Source organism: Ranitomeya imitator, chromosome 1, assembly GCF_032444005.1.
Source record: "Ranitomeya imitator isolate aRanImi1 chromosome 1, aRanImi1.pri, whole genome shotgun sequence".
In the NCBI taxonomy this organism is placed as follows: domain Eukaryota; kingdom Metazoa; phylum Chordata; class Amphibia; order Anura; family Dendrobatidae; genus Ranitomeya; species Ranitomeya imitator.
Genome location: NC_091282.1, coordinates 866,804,406 through 866,828,223, shown reverse-complemented (window position 1 = coordinate 866,828,223; position 23,818 = coordinate 866,804,406). Strand labels below are relative to the sequence as shown.

The 23,818-nt window shown below is 43.4% G+C and overlaps 1 protein-coding gene across 4 annotated transcripts in view; it reads left to right on the top strand.

The window, feature by feature from the left end:
- PSD3 (pleckstrin and Sec7 domain containing 3) overlaps positions 1-23,818 on the top strand; it is an 835,030-nt gene that overhangs the window by 171,088 nt on the left and 640,124 nt on the right. The window contains exon 1 of one of the 4 annotated variants that reach the window (XM_069742401.1): positions 15,665-15,913. The exons of the other annotated variants lie outside the window; for them this stretch is intronic. Within the exon in view, the coding sequence (XP_069598502.1) occupies positions 15,860-15,913 (54 nt within the window). The 5' untranslated portion in view covers positions 15,665-15,859. Of the gene's footprint in view, positions 1-15,664; positions 15,914-23,818 lie in introns of those variants that run through there. 4 annotated transcript variants of the gene reach the window in all.

The window sequence follows — 23,818 nt, the reverse complement described above, 5'->3', positions numbered from 1 at the left end:
ATTTTTCAAGTAGAATTTCTTTGACAAGCCACGCCCAATTGGTGTAGCTCATGGGATTTCTGTATGTAAACCCTTGTGCAAACGAAAGCGAATGCATGTCTTTGCGCTCCTATAGACTGTAATGTGTTTTGACGCACTCCTTCCGCAAGCATTCACATGCGTATGGCAGCGAAAATTTGACTACCAAAAAAATCTAATATGGTGCGTCAGCCGCACGCAGCTGCACTCCGCGAAAAAACGCACGCGTAAGCAAATGTTGACGAACGCATGCAAACTTAGGAAGATAGGAAATCAAGACATATGCAGATGTATGCATCAGAAACACGGACACAACCGCAAATGTGAAACCAGCATTACTGAGCTGCTTGCTGTCACTTTGTTAGAATCATTGTTCTGTTAGAAACACTGATCTACTGTTAGAATCACTGATCTGCTGCAGATCTACACATTCTCTGAAAGCTGAACTCTGTATAAACCTGCTCCCACACCAGTGATAGGCAGCTTTATGTGTATACTACACTGCTCAAAAAAATAAAGGGAACACTTAAACAACAGAATATAACTCTAAGTAAATCAAACTTATGTGAAATAAAACTGTCCACTTAGGAAGCAACACTGTTTGAGAATCAATTTCACATGCTGTTGTGCAAATGGAATAGACAATAGATGGAAATTATTGGCAATTATCAAGACACACTCAATAAAGGAGTGGTTCTGCAGATGGGGACCACAGACCACATCTCAGTACCAATGCTTTCTGGCTGCTGTTTTGATCACTTTTGAATGCTGATTGTGCTTTCACACTCGTGGTAGCATTAGACAGACTCTACAACCCACACAAGTGGCTCAGGTAGTGCAGCTCATCCAGGATGGCACATCAATGTGAGCTGTGGCAAGGTGGTTTGCTGTTTCTCTCAGCGTAGTGTCCAGAGGCTGGTGGCGCTACCAGGAGACAGGCCAGTACACCAGGAGTCGAGGAGGGAGCCGTAGGATGGCAAAAACCCAGCAGCAGGACTGCTACCTCTGCCTTTGTACAAGGAGGAACAGGAGGAGCACTGCCAGAGCCCTTCAAAATGACCTCCAGCAGGCCACAAATGTGCACGTGTCTGCACTAACGGTTAGAAACCAACTCCATGAGGATGGTCTGAGTCCACAGATGGGGGTTGTGATCATAGCCCAAAACCATGCAGGACGCTTGGCATTTGCAACAGAACACCAGGATTGGCAAATTCGCCACTGGCGCCCTTTGCGTTTCACAGATGAAACCAGGTTCACACTGACCACATGTGACAGACGTGACAGAGTCTGGAGACGCCATGGAGAGTTATCTGTGTTATGAACTGGTAGTTCAGAAACACAATGGACCTGGTGGTTAAGAGCACCCAAAGTGACCTGATAGTTACTAATAACATAGGACGAGCTCGGAGACGTGGGAACTCTGCTGACCGCAATCCCTAATCCTATCACACCACACTAGAGGTAGCCGTGGAGCGCTCCTGACCAGACCTAGGCGCCTCGGGCACAGCCTGAGAAACTAGCTAGCCCTGAAGATAGAAAAATAAGCCTACCTTGCCTCAGAGAAACTCCCCAAAGGAAAAGACAGCCCCCCACATATAATGACTGTGAGTAAAGATGAAAATACAAACACAGATGAAATAGATTTTAGCAAAGTGAGGCCCGACTTACTGAATAGACAGAGGATAGGAAAGATAGTTTTGCGGTCAGCACAAAAACCTACAAACAACCACGCAGAGGGCGCAAAAAGACCCCCCGCACCGACTAACGGTACGGAGGTGCTCCCTCTGCGTCCCAGAGCTTCCAGCAAGCAAGACAAACCAATATAGCAAGCTGGACAGAAAAAATAGCAAACAAAAGTAACACAAGCAGAACTTAGCTTATGCAGGGCAGACAGGCCACAAGACGATCCAGGAGAGAGCAAGACCAATACTGGAACATTGACTGGAGGCAAGGAACAAAGAACTAGGTGGAGTTAAATAGAGCAGCACCTAACGACTTAACCTCGTCACCTGAGGAAGGAAACTCAGAAGCCGCAGCCCCACTCACATCCACCAGAGGAAGCTCATAGACAGAACCAGCCGAAGTACCACTCATGACCACAGGAGGGAGCTCGACCACAGAATTCACAACAAATCTGCTGCCTGCAACATCCTTCAGCATGACCGGATTGGCAGTGGGTCAGTAATGGTGTGGGGTGGCATTTCTTTGGAGGGCCGCACAGCCCTCCATGTGCTCGCCAGAGGTAGCCTGACTGCCATTAGGTACCGAGATGAGATCCTCAGACCCCTTGTCGCTCCACATGTGCACTGACGTGGACAGAACCCCCTTCTGCATCCAGGCTACCCAATTAAACCTATTGGAACTAATAGAGACAGGATTTACGCTTCTCTTTATACCATTAAATAGTTCTGATGACGGTCCGGATGTGGACCGAAAACATTCAGCTTGCCTGTATGGATGCACATCAATAAATAATTTTTTCTTTGCACAACAAAATAAGATCACTAGAGTGCCAAGTTCTTTTTCATTTTGGACTATTTTGGGCTGGATACTCTTCTTGAGCACCTATTCCATACATTACTATGAGTGCCGTGTTGCTCCATTCCATATTGCCTTTTTCCCTAAAATCAGACCACTCCCGAACTTGTGATGTGACTTTGTTATGGCTCGGTTTGGGGATTTGACTAGGTGACCTATTGCTCCCTAGTTCTCTTGTTTACTTAGTTACTGCCCTTTCCATCCCTGCCCTTTTGCTGATGGTTCCTTTTGCCTTTATTTTTCCTTTTTGAGTTTGCTCCTCTTCAGGTGTTTCTCATTGTCCCATTTTAGTTGCCCTATCACATTCTGAGTTGGGCTATATATATTTTCCCTTCACTACACTTCCTTGCTGGCTATACTTCTAAGTGAATTAGGGCTAATGAGTTCCAACCCATCAGTGAAGCAATTTTCTGTGCTATGCAAACACCGTTTGTATTTCTGCTATGTGTTTATATATCTGCCTCCCTAGCACCTCTCCTTTCTCCTCAGTTAGGTTGGTGAGAGATTATCCTTGTTTAATTTATTATTCTACTTAGTTCTCCTTATTTCCTCCTCATGCACATGCTTTAAGTTTCCTCACCCTGGATCCTCGTATCACTTTCCCTCTCCTGGTTAAATGTGCAGAGTGGTCTCCCCTTTGGTTCCTCAAGAGGTACAAGAAATCCATCGACTGCCTTTTAGGGAGCCAGGTCTGAGGTGGTGTTCTTATTTGTGCAGCTAGGGATTGTCTAGACTGTACAGGGACCAGTAGGGTGTGGGTGCAGCTTCTCTATGTTGTAGACTTAATTATTCCTGTCACCCGTGTATGAGTGAGTTATGTGCATAACACATTCACAATTTCGGGTAAAGGTGAGATCTCCAAAAAATTACCAAATATTGAACCATTGATGATTTCTGTGAACAACTTGTCTTTGAGAACACTAAGAGTCAGACATATCATCAGTGAAACCTGTGCAGTCGCATGGGGGCCCAATGGTTAAGGGGCACAATTCTATCTACAATTCAGGTGGAATTGTGCATTATGATGAGCTTTTGGACAACAAATGGCCATATTCTGTTCTTGTTCTTTCGTGGGTTTCCTCTGGGTACTCCGGTTTCCTCCCACATTCCAAAGACATACTGATAGGGATTCTAGATTGTGAGCCCCATCGGGGACAGCGATCATAATGTGTGCAAACTGTAAAGTGCTGCGGAATATGTTAGCGCTATATAAAAATAAAGATTATTATTATTATTAGTGTACAGGGGCTCTTTTCTGTCTGTGTCCGCCAGTGAGAATGCTGCAGTGTAAAAGTATGCATGATGCTATCCTTTAGAGACCACTGCTGACCCACTACCAATAGTGACCCACAGTCATGGTACTATCATTATAGTTGCTGCTGTGGCAAGTGTGGTCTGCTTTTTGAGAGCAGGATTTCCTGATCTTGTGAACACCATATTCATTATAACAGATGTGGATGAGAATATGACTACCGGTATAGAAATTACTTACAGCTTCTTTAATCAATTTACAAGTAGTAGTGGTAAGAACTTAAGGTACCTTCACACTAAACGATATCGCTAGCGATCCGTGACGTTGCAGCGTCCTGGCTAGCGATATCGTTCAGTGTGACACGCAGCAGCGATCAGGATCCTGCTGTGATGTCGTTGGTCGGGACTAGAAGGCCAGAACTTTATTTGGTCGCTGGCTCTCCCGCTGACATCGCTGAATCGGCGTGTGTGATGCCGATTCAGCGATGTCTTCGCTGGTGACCAGGGTAAACATCGGGTTACTAAGCGCAGGGCCGCGCTTAGTAACCCGATGTTTACCCTGGTTACCATCCTAAAAGTAAAAAAAACAAACACTTCATACTTACCTTCAGCTGTCTGTCCCCGGCGCTCTGCTTCTCTGTACTCACTGTGAGCACAGTGGCCGGAAAGCAGAGCGGTGACGTCACCGCTGTGCTTTCCGGCTGACCGGCGCCTACAGCCAGTGCAGGAAGCAGAGCGCCGGGGACAGACAGCTGAAGGTAAGTATGAAGTGTTTGTTTTTTTTACTTTTAGGATGGTAACCAGGGTAAACATCGGGTTACTAAGCGCGGCCCTGCGCTTAGTAACCCGATGTTTACTCTGGTTACCGGCATCGTTGGTCGCTGGAGAGCTGTCTGTGTGACAGCCCTCCAGCGACCAAACAGCGACGCTGCAGCGATCCGGATCGTTGTCTGGATCGCTGCAGCGTCGTTTAGTGTGAAGGTACCTTTAGTCTACCTAATTTCATAGATTAGGAAAGGTTGTGTGGTTGATACAGTCCAGGTGCTGACCACGAATGGTCAGCTGGGAGCAGAGCACTTGTATAATTTACCAGCATTGTCTGCCATGACTCGCTGCTATATTGCCAAATGCCTATGAAGATCAGGTTAGCAAACTGTATGCTCAGTCTTATTAGACCCCCAGGCATAACCATATGCTTGACTCCTAGGTCTCTCATTATCATTTCTCTGAGGGTGTGGAATCTGTCCAGAATTGTACCAAGGCGGCAGAGAGTGACTGAAGTCTTCAATGAAGTGATTCTTTGGAGAATGTAAGCCCCCCCCACCTGGGCCCAGTGGGGGGGGGGAGGGGTCGCATGGGAACACGGACCCTACTAGTTAATTTAATTTGTTCTCTAAATTCATATACAGCTGCCCTGTGAAGCACCATTTAGGTCACACTTATTGTGGGTCAAAGGTCAGCTGTTAGCTGTGTCACGTACTGGTTATTTTTTGTTTTATCCAGCTTTCTTGGCGCTCTTTTTATGCAAACTGATTGGTCAGTTAGTGTAAAGAGAGGGAAGAATTTTTCTATAAACATGCCAGTTTTCCTCGGTTTTGCACATTACAGCGTTTTATGAAGAAAGAAGATTCCTCCCTCCCTATTTTTTTCTGTATCATTTCCCTGTCGTGGTTGTTTATTTGTGGGTAAAATCGCCCGGTATATGGGTGGATTGGTTCGGTTAAAGGTTCTATGGTGTTGGTTTATTCTTTATTTAAGATATTCATGTAACCCTGAATAAACACCACGGCCATTGATTTGCAACTTGGGTGTCTGAGTTTTTATTTCTATGGGTTCTGTGTTACCATGCTGGTAGACCTATTTCATTTTTCATGTTTAGAATAATAGCCTAATGACATTGTCAATTTCTCCCAAATGTAAGATTCTCAGTTTTCAGCCTATCCAGATGTCCTATTTCCATTTAAAAGGAACCTTACAGGACAATTTTAGTTACGCTCAGTTTATTGTCATGCCCCCAGTGCACTTCCAGGCTAGGATGTCTACAAAACGGATATAATTTTATTCTTGAACTACTACCGAAGCAGTCATACCACTAGTCTGAGTATTAAAATCTTCCCTGTGTGTATAAAAATGGGTCTGCTACCCATGGGCCGTGTTCAGTACTGCATCTCGCCGTCCCTCTGCAGATGCTTTTGTGTAATCGAGACAACCCCTATTAATGACTCTTACAATTTCCAGAATCGTTGAGTTAGAAATGTTCTCGCTGGTTTCCTGAATTTAGATTGCTTGCTGGTTTTCATGACAAAAATGAAAAATGGGAGTAAGAACAGATCCTCCTAAGGCCTAATTCATTCCCCTGCATGATGTATGTTCCATATTGACAAGTTTTCTAAAATGGAATATAGACCTGGAAGACAGAGATCCACAAGGTCCCCATCTCCTAGACCAGAAACTCACCATGACACCCATATCTAATCCATCGTATCTATTGAATTGTTCCAGATTAAAACTAAATGTAAAATGTACCTATTGTTTTTATTATAGGTTTTTATCCTTTACATTTTCCGGCACTAGCTTGGCAAGGACAAGTATCCTTGGAGATCATAACTATAGTGGCATTTAGACACTTTGAGCATCCTAAAAGTGTTGTTTCATCTTCAGCGTGCTCCTAAGAGACTGTCAGCATTGATTTCACAGCAATGTCGTCCTGATTAAACCACACTGGAGATTGTATCTAGACAGCACTAATTGCATACATAAGATGCCAAATACCATAATTTTATCATTTACAATAGTTTTCTATGTGTTTGACATGTGAGTGAACTGTACCCTCACAGCAAACCCATTTATTAAGGAGAAATCTGCCAAAAGCTCAAGAGAAAAAACAATATGGATCGAAACGGATTGGCTCATCGCCATAGTTTTATCAGTCGGCTATATCTAATATCACATAATATATGTACTGTATGCTGGTAACATGGGATAATAGTTTCACTTATTGTAAGAGTGATCAATATTAGAGCAGTGATTCTCAACCGTTCTTACCTCGAGAGCCACATTCATCTCAGAAAGAGGGTCGTGAGCCACATCCAGAGCCCCCAAATAGTGACATCCAGCTCCTGCTCCCTTCCCCCCACATACAGCAGTAACACCCAGAGCCCGCATTATGAGCATGACAGCCAGAGCGTCCACATGGAAATCACACCAAGGCAGTATACTCGCCTCACCGCATTAGGTATTTTTTGCAACAAGCACTCCCACCACACTATCGGATCCATTTGGCAGTATCATCCTATGTCCAGTTTAGCATTTACATAATTTATCTCTCCAACCCCAAAGGGGTGTCTAGATCTGCTCTTCTTTGTGGGGCTACTCACAAAAGTCACCATCTGGAGACCTGCTCTTATTAGTTGTGGGCAGACCTGGTGCTAATGCATCCAATTGACAGAAAGCCATGAGCCACACATCATTGTCCTTTGAGCCACATGTGGCTCCCGAGCCATAGGTTGGGGATCCCTGATTTATAGGATGCTCATTTTGGACAATTTTGGGGACTGAAATTCAGATTTGCTCATCTTTCTGCAGCAAGCACACACTTTTGTATAAGTATTATTGAGGCGCATAGGATGGTCTCAGAAATTTCTGCAAACAACTCTGCGTTGTGTCAGTTCAGGGAAGCATTTTGTCTCCCATTTCCCTCTTGTTGTTCTAGTTTTAGTATTTGCAAGTCAAGCGTTTAAAATGGGACAGCTGCACAAAGCGCTCCTTATACAGTGTCATTCCAAATTTGTTTAGCCTGATAAATAAAAAAAAGTAAGCTGCATCTGATTAGATGCTCCAGCGATTTGTAAACCTGTGAAATTGGCTAACGGCACCGTATGTTATTTACTAGGAATAACAAAAAAGGACTGGATTCATGTCCACATGCTTGCAGAGTACACAAAGTCAATAGGGGCAGATAGACAAGACTTTCTGGGTCTTCCCTAAACTGCCCATTCTCAATACATACTGTAGCTGTCAGATGACTGGCTAGTTCTGCTCCATAAACCCGCACTTTCGGCTTACCTCTGTTTCTCATTATTACACCCATGGGCATAATGCTCACCCCAAGGCCTAAATCAGACATTAGTGATTTTTCACGTATGCATAAAAACAGTCCAAGTGTCATCAGTGATTTCCACGTATTGAGAAATAAGTAATTTAAAAAGCTTCTGCTATTCATTACATTGTTAATAACGGACCGCACACGGACTGCACACAGATGCCATCTCTGTGCAGTCTGTGATTCTCACGGATCCGTAGACTTCAATAAGTAATTTTGATCCAAAAAAACAGATATGTTCCCATGACATGATTGTTTGTAGACACATGGTCTACAAAGAACCAAGAACAGACCCATAGACTATAAAGAAGTGACATGCTCTATGTCAAAAAAGCGCAGCGAAGCACAAAATACTGATCAAACAAAAAACCAATGTGTGTGCATGAGATTTCTGAAATCTTATAGGCTTTGCTGGTACTGTAAAAAGCAGCTGAAAAAAAAAACGCAGCAAAAATACGCAGCAAAAAAGTCCTGTGTGAACTTACCCTAATAGGTACATGTTCTAGTTGTGAAAAAGTCAGACAGTAAGTGGCTCATGGATATACATTTTTGGATGTATTTCTCTACATTTATGTATGGAGTATAAAATATATGCTAAAATTTGTAGAAAAAATATATATAGTATAAAATTAATTCTTTAACAGCTTATTTTTCCCAAAATACCCACTAAACCTCTAAATGGGAACCTAAAGAGATGTTTTATTGGGGTCACTATGATTTTTTTTTGTTATCGTTTTGGCATCTCAAATTTTCTGCAAAAGCCGAATGGGGGATGAAATACATTAAAGCAAAGAAATGTGCCTCGAACCACAGATTGTACATTTCTACAATGTCTTTGCATTAATCCCTGAAAAAGAGCTCAGTAAAATATTAATTACACCTCTAGATCAATAGCTTATGGAAGTTGTCCGACTTCACAAAAATATTTTTTTTAAGGATGGGATGGTTACAAAATAAGAGAAGATACGCCTACTGGTTTTAATCGCTGTCACCCAAACGTAGGACACTAAGGGCAGATTTGGCTATTTGATCCTGAAGTATAGTTGGGCATATTGACTTGTTCAAAATCCACATTTTGAAGCAAATGCGACTTTATGGCTCAGTCACTGGGCTACATGTGTCATCAACACTGAAATTACACACATTGCTATGTTGGATATAATGATTTCCTATTCCCAGACTGTGACACGGAGGCAAATGTCTCCAAATGTGTTGGATTTTCTGTGGCAAGCGTCACACTCACCATAGGCTTTGATTCATGTCTGTTTTATGTACAGCAAAAGCCCAGCTCTAAAAAATGTTGCGGGAAGCAAGTCTCAGCCCCGTTATGCGACACGTGTAACCCTAATCCTAAGGTGACGGCACTTTCATGTAAAGAAGAGTTGAACATACACTCCCTGACAGAAGTTATGTCTCTTATCCATGTTATGTAAATAAAAGGTTATAACCTGACGTTAAATTCATCTATTGGTTGTACAAATTATTCTTTTGAAAACTGAAACCCTCCAAAATGTGGTTTAGGTTAAGAAAATAAATTGGCATCAATGCAGAAATATTGATCAGTTAATGGACACAGAATGGTCAGATTTTGGCAAGACAAAAGTTCTGTCGCCCACAGAAAGTAATGTGATTTTCAAACAAATAATTTACTTAACATATAAATACAGTTAAGTCCATATATATTTGGACAGAGACAACGTTTTTCTAATTTTGTTTATAGACATTACCACAATGAATTTTAAACAAAACAATTCAGATACAGTTGAAGTTCAGACTTTCAGCTTTCATTTGAGGGTATTCACATTAAAATTGGATGAAGGGTTTTGGAGTTTCAGCTCCTTAACATGTGCTACCCTGTTTTTAAAGGGACCTAAAGTAATTGGACAATTGACTCCAAAGCTATTTCATGGACAGGTGTGAGCAATCCCTTCATTCTCAATTAAGCAGATAAAAGGCCTGGAGTTGATTTGAGGTGTGGTGCTTGCATTTGGAAGGCTTTGCTGTGAAGTAAACATGCTGTCAAAGGAGCTCTCCATGCAGGTGAAACAAGCCATCCTTAAGCTGTGAAAACAGAAAAAACCCATCCGAGAAATTGCTACAATATTAGGAGTGGCAAAATCTACAGTTTGGTACATACTGAGAAAGAAGAAAGCACTGGTGAACTCATCAATGCAAAAAGACCTGGGCGCCCACAGAAGACAACAGTGGTGGATGATCAGAGAATAATCTCCATGGTGAAGAGAAACCCCATCACAACAGCCAACCAAGTGAACAACACTCTCCAGGAGGTAGGTGTATCAATATCCAAATCTACCACAAAGAGAAGACTGCATGAAAGTAAATACAGAGGGTTCACTGCATGGTGCAAGCCACTCATAAGCATCAAGAATAAAAAGGCTAGACTGGACTTTGCTAAAAAACATCTACAAAAGCCAGCACAGTTCTGGAAGAACATTCTTTGGACAGATGAAACCAAGATCAACCTCTACCAGAATGATGAAAAGAGAAAAGTATGGCGAAGGCGTGGTACAGCTCATGATCCAAAGCATACCACATCATCTGTAAAACATGGCGGAGGCAGTGTGATGGCTTGGGCATGCATGGCTGCCAGTGGCACTGGGTCACTAGTGTTTATTGATGATGTGACACAGGACAGAAGCAGCCGAATGAATTCTGAGGTATTCAGAGACATACTGTGTGCTCAGATCCAGCCAAATGCACCCAAACTGATTGGTCGTCGTTTCATACTACAGATGGACAATGACCCACAACATAAAGCCAAAGCAACCCAGGAGTTTATTAAAGCAAAGAAGTGGAGTATTATTGAATGGCCAAGTCAGTCACCTGATCTTAACCGAATTGAGCATGCATTTCACTTGTTAAAGACTAAACTTCAGACAGAAAGGCCCCAAACAAACAGCAACTGAAAACCACCGCAGTGAAGGCCTGGCAGAGCATCAAAAAGGAGGAAACACAGCGTCTGGTGATGTCCATGAGTTCAAGACTTCAGGCAGTCATTGCCAGCAAAGGGTTTTCAACCAAGTACTAGAAATGAATATTTTATTTAAAATTATTTAATTTGTCCGATTACTTTTGGTCCCTTTAAAAACAGGGTGGAACATGTTAAGGAGCTGAAACTCCTAAACCCTTCATCCAATTTTAATGTGGATACCCTCAAATGAAAGCTGAAAGTCTGAACTTCAACTGCATCTTAATTGTTTTGTTTAAAATTCATTGTGGTAATTTCTATAACCAATATTAGAAAAATGTTGTCTCTGTCCAAATATATATGGACTTAACTGTATATGTTGCATAACATTGGTGAATGAAGTTTTGGTGCTATTAGAGTCATATTTAATATTTTGTGTGACTTCCATGAGCTTGAAGGACTGCATCCATGCGGTTCAACAATGATCATACAATTTATTAATGAAGTCATCAGGAATAGGAAAGAATGCAGTCTTCCATGCCTCCAAGAGTTCATCTAGATTCTTTGGTTTTGTCTTCCAAGCTTCCTCTTTCTTCCTGCCCCAAACATGCTCAATGATGTTCATGTCTGGTGACTGGGCTGGCCAGTCCTTGAGCAGCTTCATCTTTTTTGCCTGGAGGAACTTTGTTGTAGAGATGGATGTATGAGATGGAGCACCATCCTGCTGCAGAATTTGACCACTTTTATGATTTGGAATATAAGAGGAAGCTAATACTTCTTGATATTTTAGGCTATTGGTATTGCCTTCCACCTTGCAAATGTTTCGCACACCCACATACTGAATGTAACCCCAGGCCATGATCTTTCCACCACCAAATTTAACTGTTTTCTGGGAGTATTTTGGATCCATACGGGCTCCAGTAGGTCTCCTGCAGTATTTGCAGTGGCTGTGGTGTAATTCTACTGAAGATTCATCAGAGAAATCCACCTTCTGCCACTTTTCCAGGGTCCATCTGTTTAGCAGGCTGTGGGACTTTGCAAATCACACACAGTTTTTTATTTGCCTTTTGTTTAGTGTTGGCTTCTGGGCACTGATTCGACCATAGAGACCATTTTGAGACAGAATCCTACAAACTGGTCTAGTTGACACAGGGACTTGAGGTGACCAGGCCTGTTGGAGCTCTGCTGCAGTGGAAGAGGGACTAGCTTTGGATTTTCTAACCAACAAACGTTCCTTCTGAGCATTTGTATTGCGGGGTCTGCCGGACCTGGGCTTGTCAAACACATCTCCAGTCTCTTTAAATCTTTTTTTTATTCTTTGTACTTGACACTGAGACACATTAAAGGTGCCAGCCACCTCTGCAGTAGATCTGGTCTTCAGACTCTTGATAATCCAGGCTTTGGTCACAGGGTAGATTTTTGGCATGTTGTCAGAGCTCAAGTTGCAGTTCAAGTGAAGGTAGGTCTGGGGTGCTGGGTTTCTTTTTATACACACATACTAATTAACTGATCTTTTATTGAGCACAGGTGAGGATGTAAACTAGGATTGGGTGCATTATATGACCAGGCGACAAAACTTTTGTCTTGCCAAAATCTGACCATTTTGTGTCCATTAACTGATCAATATTTCTGCATTGATGCCAATTTATTTTCTTAACCTAAACCACATTTCGGAGGGTTTCAGCTTTCAAAAAAATAATTTATACAACCAATGGATGAATTTAACGTCAGGTTATAAGCTTTTATTTACATAACATGGATACGTGACATAACTTCTGTCAGGGAGTGTAGGTCCTTTTTTGCTAAATCACATTTGACTCTTTTTCTGGGATAACCCCTTGAGAATGAATATGTGATAGCTCAGTGACCAAGCAATTAGACTCTTTTACCATGAACCGAGTTCTTTGTGGACCCTCTCTGAATGTTTGCATAGACGGTTATTTAAAGCTATGCATTTCTACACTCTGGTAAATATTAGTCTCACATTCCAAGTTTCATGTGGGAATTCTAGCACGTTTCCAACCAAGAAAACCCCATGTGTTCCTAAGGATGAATGACTCCTTTGTACTGACACATTGGAGTCACCCAGTAGAGAAGGTTACATGTAGTATCTGTTGTGTAGATGCAGGGGAGCAGTCAGGCTGCATGGAAAGTCCCTGTATATGCACCTTCTTGCCTCTTAGGACAATAGATATACAGCCATATTTATGTAAGACACTGTGATAGGCAATTTCCAGACACATCCCATCATCAATCCATTGTAAAACTGGCATGTGTTACACGCATCATTACAGGTTTGCCATGGATTCAACCTTTGTATTGCTTGGAGAGGGTGAAATTCGCTGTGTAATCCCATGACATTTCCACCACTGAATGGGCACGCTACAAAAGTGAAAATACTTAGTGCACCCTGATTTCAAAGGACATTTTTTTATATTTATTTCTGAAAATTACAACAAATGGAATTGTACAATAAATTGTTGCAGATTTTTGGAAATGTCTTTTTACAATTTGAGATTGTATTTCTACATGTAAGACACACAGTAATGCCAGGGCTACATGGTGACTTTTGACCACTCGTCAATTAAAATATTTTTCCAATCTTTGGATATGGATCACCTATTCTTGGGATGAGTCATCGATATCAGATCGGTGAGCGTCCAATAACCACCTCAACCCCCAATAATTGGCAGTTTTCAGCTCTGGCAGTGACCAGAATGGAACAGCACAGCTCTATAAACAGTGTAAGGCCGGAGTCACACTAGCGAGAAACTCGCACGAGTCTCGTATCTCAATACCCGACACTGCCGCCGGCACTCGGGACCGGAAAGTGTGGCTGCATGTATTCCTGTGCAGCTGTGCACTCGGCTCCAAGTGCCGGTGGCAGTGCCGAGGATTGAGATACGAGACTCGTGCGAATTTCTCGTGTGACCCCGGCCTTAGGTGTAGGGTCAAACCACCATTTTCTCCACATCTGAAAAAAACGGTCCAGTTATTCAGATCAGAGTGTGATCAGAGTGGCATCAGTTTTTCTTGGATGTGGAGAGAAAAAAAAAGGTTCTCCACCTTCTCCATTCTGGCAGTCAGTGAAAATCGAACCACACTTGGATGCCATCAGAGAGCGGTCTGATTTTTTTCACTGACCCATAGACTTGCATTGCCTATTTTGATCTGACACTTGGATCAATATCAGACATGACTCCAATTTTTTTCTGCGGACCACACGGTGTGCACAACCCCATATAGTATTATAGGTATGAGTGCTATCTGTGAAAACCAAGGAAAGCACTCGTCCCAGAAAATCGGTCGTGTGCACGAGCCCTAATGGCTGTTCTCAGGTTCTGAAGCTCGGCTCTTATTGAAGTGAATGGGGACTAGACTGCAATACTCAGCAAAAGCCACTGCCGTACCGTACATAGCCATGCTGTTCTTGCGTCATACGCTGTTTATACAGCCGCTGCCAAAGTTCATAACAACTGATCATGTGCAGGGTGTCGGACCCCCACCAATCGGATATTGGCCTATCCTTTAAGGAGAGGCTATCATAAAAAATTAACTATTTTTTTTATATTCCATGTATTTAAAAGAAAACATTGTTTTTTTTCATATCACTCTCTTTAAAAATAAAATGAGTAACCTTGCAATTTTCTCAATGGCCACTGAAGCTTTTTTTTAGAATCCTACTTCTGCTCTTTTCAGGAAATGTTTTCAGCACTTTCTTTATCAGCAGAGACAGGATTACAACAACAGGTAAACACCTTTATACCCTGCTGAAAACACAGGATCCACCAATCAGAATATCTGATGTTACTGCTGACTCTGCTCTCCCTCCCTTCACAATGACCTGTCTACACACTCATAAGAGACTGAAATACAAAAGAAGTCAGGGTTTAACCATTGTGGCCAATGTAGATGTGCTATTTCCTGAAACAATAGGAAAAGTAAAAGTCTAAAAAAGACCCAGTGGCGTTTAATTCAGATTGTGCTATGCAATAACAAATAGTGAAACATGTCTAACAATACACTTAGAGGTTGTTTCATTGATGACCTATCTTTAGGATCAAGCAAAGCTTTTTGTGCCGTTGTTAACCTTTCAGACTCCATAAGCTTCCATAAGCTGAGAAACATGATTTTGGACGTACAGTTTCTGGATTTTTTTTATATATCTTTTTTCATAGTGTTTGTTCTGTCCATGAACCTTATTTGGGGTTTGTAGAAATCCATACACATGCTCCGAAAAAAAAACTCTAGTCGTGCGTATGGAAAATGTAATGTATATGAAATTTAATCTGGTATTCAATCATAATGCCAAGCAATGTTTTTATCCTAAACAAAAATCTCAAAAAATGGCCAGAAAGCAAATAAAGCGCAATGTATGACCACTCTGTAATGCTTTGTCCCAGAAATAAGCTAATGCAGCCGAGGTAAAGATGCGAGTGCTTGTTCAACGCTCCAGAAATTCACGGTGTTTCCTGCGATTTCCAACCTATTAATATGGAGCAATTATAAATGGCTGAACCATCTTATTACATCCCTGCTATTTTATAGGCACGTTGCAGCGCTCCATCACTTTCTGCATCAGCACCAATAGCACTCATGCTGTATAATGACCTGTGAAGTGGAATTACAGTAGTTGTACAGCAGTGAAGACAAAGGTGGTAATAACAATACTATTCCCCTTTGTGCCTCAGTCCTTTGTGAGAGCTTCCCTGCTCCTTCCCTCACTATTGTGCGGCTAGCCTGAAGTCTGCCATCTGCTGGTGAAAGAGCAGAATTACACGGGCGATACTCACTTTCACCAGCAGATGGCAGACAGCAGTACACCCAGACAGCAGGCAGGGTGAAGAGGACAGGGAGGGGGAGAGCTTTCTCCCAGCTTCAGCGTGTCCACATCACTTCTGGCTGGAGATCAAAGAGCGTGTGAGGGCACCCGGTCCTGTCCTGCTGTGCCCACCCTCTTTGTCCTAGTCACCATCTCTACATTGGCTCTCCACGGCAACACTGGGAGGGGGCAGGGAGTAATGGCCCCTGCTACTTCTGGAGACTGTCTGCATGAAAGAAATCCAGCAGAGAAGGTAAGATAAAGTGTGTATGTGTCATATGTATGTATGTCCGTGTGTGTGCAGAGGACCGGACGGTGAGCCCTGACGTGCTCTTTGATCTCCAGCCAGCAGCAATGTGCAGACACTGGAGCTGTGGTAGACCAGCCCCTCCGCTCTCTGACCCAGCCGTCTGCCATCTGCTGGCGAACACGGGTCACTTCCTGTGCAATACCAACTCCTACCTCTAGATGGCATTACATACACACTGAGCCAGGGGGCAGAGGTGTGAGGGCACAAAGGGCCCCTGTGTATATAATGGTGGCGGGGTGTACGGCAACGGAGAACGGGCTGCCATTGGCCACCTCACACTAAAATATATATATTGTGCATAAGAAAGCTACATATGTACTGTACACGATCTGTGTATGTATCCAGATATGTATTGTGTATGTACAGTCATGGTCAAAAGTATTGACACCCCTGCAATTCTGTCAGATAATACTCAGTTTCTTCCTGAAAATGATTACAAACACAAATTATTTGGTATTATTATCTTCCTTTAATTTGTCTTAAATGAAAAAAAACAAAAGAGAATGAAGCAAAAAGCAAAACATTGATCATTTCACACAAAACTCCAAAAATGGGCCAGACAAAAGTATTGGCACCCTCAGCCTAATACTTGGTTGCACAACCTTCAGCCAAAATAACTGCGACCAACCGCTTCCGGTAACCATCAATGAGTTTCTTACAATGCTCTGCTGGAATTTTAGACCATTCTTCTTTGGCAAACTGCTCCAGGTCCCTGATATTTGAAGGGTGCCTTCTCCAAACTGCCATTTTTAGATCTCTCCACAGGTGTTCTATGGCAGGGGTCCCCAACTCCAGTCCTCAAGGCCCACCAACATGTCATGTTTTCAGGATTTCCTTAGTCTTGCCCAGGTAATAATTGCATCACCTGTGCAATGCAAAGGAAATCCTGAAAACATGACCTGTTGGTGGGCCTTGAGGACTGGAGTTGGGGACCCCTAATCTATGGGATTCAGGTCTGGACTCATTGCTGGCCACCTTAGAAGTCTCCAGTGCTTTCTCTCAAACCATTTTCTAGTGCTTTTTGAAGTGTGTTTTGGGTCGTTGTCCTGCTGGAAGACCCATGACCTCTGAGGGAGACCCAGCTTTCTCACACTGGGCCCGACATTATGCTGCAAAATTTGTTGTAAACTGACTAAGGCTGGTTTCACATTTGCGTTTTTTTGGGTGCGTTTTTTCGCGGTAAAAAACGCAAAAAAAGCATGGTGAAAAAACGCATGTAAACGCGTGCAAACGCTGCGTTTTTTTGATGCATGCGTTTTTGCATGTGGTGAAAAAAACGCGGCGTTTTGACGCGTTTACATGCGTTTTTTCATGCGTTTGCGTTTTTTAAACGCATGCTGAGAAAAGTGTGACAGCTGCCAATCATCAAAATAAAGTAAAAAACCCCACTATAAACAGAAATAGTTAGGGTTAGGGGTAGGGATCATAACCCTAACCCTAAAGGGATCCTAACCCTACCCCTACCCCTAACCCTAAATGGATTAGGGTTAGGGTTAGGATCCCTTAGGGTTAGGGGTAGGGTTAGGGTTAGGATACCTTAGGGTTAGGGATAGGGTTAGGATCCCTTTATCACCTTTATGTTGGGGGGTGGCATATCAGTGTGTTTTCTGTTTTTTTAATATAAAAACGCATGCGTTTTTAACGCAAACAAAACGCATGCACAAAAAAACGCATGCGTCCCCATTGTCTCCAATGTATTTTTTGACCCCAAAAAAAGGCATGAAAACGCATGCGTTTTTTTTGGTCCAAAAAACGCCTCTCAAAAATACTACAAGTTTCATTTCTGAAAATGAACGCATGCAGTAAAAAACGCATGCGTTGCAAAATGCGACCAAACGCGTACAAACAAAAATGCATGCGTTTTCAATGTTAAATATAGGGGAAAAAACGCTGCAGACAAAAACGCAAGTGTGAAACCACCCTAAGGTGGTTTATGGAAGATGGAGAAAGTGTTTCTGGGCTGATAAATTTGAAGAAAGCATCGGGTCAGGTAGTAGCTGTGGCTCAGTTATCAAATATAAAAGGGCTGAGTGGCAAGGCAGTTGGCGACAACCAGTTGAGAGAGTGAGGACGTATGAACGCTGGATACAGAGGCAGAGTGGCTGGGGAAAGAGACCAGCGGGAAATCGTGGGCCAAGCACCGAAGCTCAGACTACGTTGGTCAATACCTGATGTCCTGATGCCACTGGATAAGGCTACTTTCACACTAGCGTCGGATTCGTCCCGTCGCATTGCGTCGGGCCGAGATTCCGACGCTAGCGTTTGTTATGCCGCACAACGGGTGCAGCGGATGCATTTCTCCGGCGCATCCGCTGCCCCATTGGGAGGTGGGGGCGGAGTTCCGGCCCCGCATGCGCGGTCGGAAAAAGCGGTCCGTCGGCTGCAAAAAACGTTACATTACCGTCGCAAGACAGTTGCGACGTGTGTCAATACGTCGCAATGCGTCGGTAATGTAACTCTATGGGGCAAAAACGCATCCTGCAAACAACTTTGCGGGATGCATTTTTTCCCCTAAACGACGCATTGCGACGTATTAAAGGGAACCTGTCACCCCGTTTTTTGAGATTGAGCTATAAATACTGTTAAATAGGGCCTGCGCTGTGTGTTCCTATAGTGTATGTAGTGTACCCCGATTCCCCATGTATGCTGAGAAATAACTTACCAAAGTCGCCGTTTTCGCCTGTCAATCAGGCTGGTCAGGTCGGGAGGGCGTGGTGACATCGGTGGTTCTTCCTCAGCTTTACGTTGGTGGCGTAGTGGCGTAGTGGTGAAGACACAGCGCGCGATCTGCGCTGTAATCCCTTGCATCGGTGGGGGCGGCCATCTTCCTGGGGCCGCGCGTGCGCAGATCGAGTGCTCTGCTGCACGGGGCTTCAGGAAAATGGCCGCGGGATGCCGCGCGTGCGCATTAGAGATCGCGGCGGCCATTTTCCCAAAGCCGAGTTTGCATCTCGGCTTTGGGAAAATGGCCGCCGCGATCTCTAATGTGCACGCGCGGCATCCCGCGGCCATTTTCCTGAAGCCCCGTGCAGCAGAGCACTCGATCTGCGCACGCGCGGCCCCAGGAAGATGGCCGCCCCCACCGATGCAAGGGATTACAGCGCAGATCGCGCGCTGTGTCTTCACCACTACGCCACTACGCCACCAACGTAAAGCTGAGGAAGAACCACCGATGTCACCACGCCCTCCCGACCTGACCAGCCTGATTGACAGGCGAAAACGGCGACTTTGGTAAGTTATTTCTCAGCATACATGGGGAATCGGGGTACACTACATACACTATAGGAACACACAGCGCAGGCCCTATTTAACAGTATTTATAGCTCAATCTCAAAAAACGGGGTGACAGGTTCCCTTTAAAAAAAACGCCAGTGTGAAAGTAGCCTTAGACCCGATGTCCAGACGCCACCGGTCAAGCATAGAAGGTCGAATTCTGAACATCATACGGGGCCGGACGTCTGCCGTGGTAACAGACGTGAGTGAACCAGGCCGTAACATCCAGTTTAGACGCACGGTGCAAGGTGTGGGCCGGGTTCGTGCCACGGAACAGACGGGCCGGTCAGTGTGAGGAGCACACATAGAATATTAAGTATCTAGCTACTAAAGACTTGTGGCCTAGCTGGGAAGATCAGTGACCCCCGTTATTGAAAACGATTGAAGGACAGTTGTAGTGACGGGCCTATCATTGTGAGTGCTGCCCGTGAAAGTTAAAGCACAAGGATATTAAAGCGCCGTTCTTACTGAGAGATAGTTAGAATAGAGAATACGAGATTGGAACTGTTGAATTGTTGACTTGTGTGACCTGACACCCTGTATCTGAACAACTGACTGTTTCCATAACTAACTACATGTCTGTGTTAGGAAAATAAATATGCAAATTGTCTCTTCAGGGAGGAAGAGGACTAGAACTCTAGTGCCACCTATTGGAAGTAGCAACCCTAAAAAACAATGTCGACCCTTTAACGAGCCTTGTCACATGACTTAGAATAAAAGCCCAAACCAGAATCTTAATTTGCAGACATTGTGTTTCGAGGTACTGCCCTCGTCAGTGCAAAGTGTGAGATTTGGTTTGGCTGGGTCAGAGGCGTCTGACTGGGATTCAAGATGTAACGTTACTCCTTATGGAGAGTGACATGACAAGCCAAGGTGAGGAGACGTTTAAGGCTATGTGCACACATTGCGGATTAGGCTTAGGAATTTCTGGTGCGGATTCTGCCTCTCCTGGCAGAAAACGCACCTGCGGATTTTGTGCAGATCCGCAGCGTTTTTTGTGCGTTTGTTTTTGCGGATTTGCTGCGTTTTTTACCCCTGCGGTTTTCTATAATGGAATGGGTACAAAAAAACGCTGCAGATTCGCAAAAAAAGTGACATGCTACTTCTTTTAAACTGCAGCGTTTCCGCAGCGGATTTTCCGCTAAGTGTGCACAGCTTTTTTTTTCTCATTGATTTACATTGTACTGTAAATCAATTGCGGATCTGCAGCGTTTCTGCACCTCAAAAAGCCCTGCGGATCCACAGAGAATCCGCAACGTGTGCACATACCTTAAGCCTTGCAGTGCTTCTTTGGGAAGGAAGAGCATTGCAAGGCTTAAATGTCTCCTCACCTTGGAATGTCACTCTCTACAAGGGGAAACAATACCTCTAGGAAAAATAAATTGCTTCCACCTCATCTCTCCTCATTTGTATGTCCCTGGTTCTACATTAGTGATTGTATCTGTAGTTCTACATAAAGGATTCTGCTGCCTGAACATGATTATATATATATATATATATATATATATATATATATATATAGGGAAAAAAAACAAATCAGCACTTCCAATGTGAACACGTGCAAGCTGCAAACTGCAACACAGAGACAAAAAAAATCACAGCAGCACATGTACATGAATCGGCCTGCTGTGGTCTTTTTTGTGTATATATATATATAAGTATAACAGGTCCCAGCTCTCCTCGTGGCACAAAGATGCAGCATCAGATTTCTTTTTCACGCCTTTTGGATAAATTACTTGGTGATCCCATCTTGTGTCCTTCTGGGAAGCCAGTGTGAAGTGCTAGCACCTATCTCTTGTGGGATTGTTGGACGCTCATATTGGTAACTCTATTTCTTGACCTGGCGTCCAACATCATGAGTTTGCAGCTTCTCAAATCTTCTCTTGTTATGAATATTATTAAAATTCCAGACTTTCTAGGGACATGTAAACTAATAGACAATTCGAGGTGGGAACTTGGCACTTCGCGTTTGATTATGAGAACATTTTTGGGCTTTCTCCAGAAATCTGGATAAATTTGTACTAAAAATCAGTTTTTCAGCTGTTTTATTATGTGTTTTAGACACATTGTATGTACAGTTCATCATGCTCAACAAGGGCTTTGGCAGAGAAAGAGTATCGTCTAAATTACATCTTCTACAAGTAAATTATCTCTAAAATTGTGGACTAAACTACCGTAAGACAATTAAAATAACAGCATTACGTGAGACGAGACTGTATAAGCATAATAATGCACCAGATTTATCAACTAGCATGAGACACTTGGAAAAACTGTCGCCTTTTAACCCCTTCACAACCTTGCGATTTTCTGTTTCCTTTTTTTCTGCCCTTATTCCCAGAGCCCTAACTTTTTTATTTTTACGTCCATCTGGCCATGTGGGGACTTGTTTTTTTTTCTGTATATATATATACAGTGCCTACAAGTAGTATTCAACCCCCTGCAGATTTAGCAGGTTTAATAAGATGCAAATAAGTTAGAGCCTTTAAACTTCAAACAAGAGCAGGATTTATTAACAGATGCATAAATCTTACAAACCAAAAAGTTTTGTTGCTCAGTTAAATTTTTATAAATTTTAAACATAAAAGTGTGGGTCAATTATTATTCAACCCCTAGGTTTAATATTTTGTGGAATAACCTTTGTTTGCAATTACAGCTAATAATCGTCTTTTATAAGACCTGATCAGGCCGGCACAGGTCTCTGGAGTTATCTTGGCCCACTCCTCCATGCAGATCTTCTCCAAGTTATCTAGGTTCTTTGGGTGTCTCATGTGGACTTTAATCTTGAGCTCCTTCCACAAGTTTTCAATTGGGTTAAGGTCAGGAGACTGACTAGGCCACTGCAACACCTTGATTTTTTGCCTCTTGAACCAGGCCTTGGTTTTCTTGGCTGTGTGCTTTGGGTCGTTGTCTTGTTGGAAGATGAAATGACGACCCATCTTAAGATCCTTGATGGAGGAGCGGAGGTTCTTGGCCAAAATCTCCAGGTACGCTGTGCTATCCATCTTCCCATAGATGCGGACCAGATGGCCAGGTCCCTTGGCTGAGAAACAGCCCCACAGCATGATGCTGCCACCACCATGCTTGACTGTAGGGATGGTATTCTTGGGGTCGTATGCAGTGCCATCCAGTCTCCAAACGTCACGTGTGTGGTTGGCACCAAAGATCTCGATCTTGGTCTCATCAGACCAGAGAACCTTGAACCAGTCAGTCTCAGAGTCCTCCAAGTGATCATGAGCAAACTGTAGACGAGCCTTGACATGACGCTTTGAAAGTAAAGGTACCTTACGGGCTCGTCTGGAACGGAGACCATTGCGGTGGAGTACGTTACTTATGGTATTGACTAAAACCAATGTCCCCACTGCCATGAGATCTTCCCGGAGCTCCTTCCTTGTTGTCCTTGGGTTAGCCTTGACTCTTCGGACAAGCCTGGCCTCGGCACGGGAGGAAACTTTCAAAGGCTGTCCAGGCCGTGGAAGGCTAACAGTAGTTCCATAAGCCTTCCACTTCCGGATGATGCTCCCAACAGTGGAGACAGGTAGGCCCAACTCCTTGGAAAGGGTTTTGTACCCCTTGCCAGCCTTGTGACCCTCCACGATCTTGTCTCTGATGGCCTTGGAATGCTCCTTTGTCTTTCCCATGTTGACCATGTATGAGTGCTGTTCACAAGTTTGGGGAGGGTCTTAAATAGTCAGAAAAGGCTGGAAAAAGAGATAATTAATCCAAACATGTGAAGCTCATTGTTCTTTGTGCCTAAACTACTTCTTAATACTTTAGGGGAACCAAACAGAATTCTGGTGGGTTGAGGGGTTGAATAATAAATGACCCTCTGAAAAGACTTTTCACAATTTAAAAAAAAAATAAACAAAGAAATAACATTCTTTTTTTGCTGCAGTGCATTTCACACTTCCAGGCTGATCTACAGTCCAAATGTCACAATGCCAAGTTAATTCCAAATGTGTAAACCTGCTAAATCTGCAGGGGGTTGAATACTACTTGTAGGCACTGTGTGTATATATATATATATATATATATATATATATATATATATATATATATATATATATATATATATATATATATATTTATTTAAAATGTTTTTTACTTGTTTCAATAGTCCCCTTAGACTTGAAGCTGAGATCTTCGTTCACTTGTGCGCTACACGTAGGCGGCCATTCCAACCCATCGGCGCCCCGTGATCACGTGACAGAGGTACCGATGGGCTGGTCTTGTGACACGCTTCTGGCACTCAAATTAAATGCCACTGACAGTGATGTGTCGGGAGAGATGCGGGTTCAGCACTGGGGTCCGCATTAAAGGGACTCTGTCACCTGAATTTGGAGGGAACAATCTTCAGCCAGTACTACGGAGGACAGAGAATGAACTTCAATCCAATATTGCAGCCAGCGGGTAAGGAAAGGGTGAATCAAACACCCGAAAACCCCGCCCCTATGGCTGAAGATTGTTCCCTCCAAATTCAGCTGACAGAGTCCCTTTAAAGACCTTGGATATATACATCTAGTCTGGGCCGTGTCTAGGGCCTGTTTCACACATTAGAGATTCGGGATCTGAGTATGG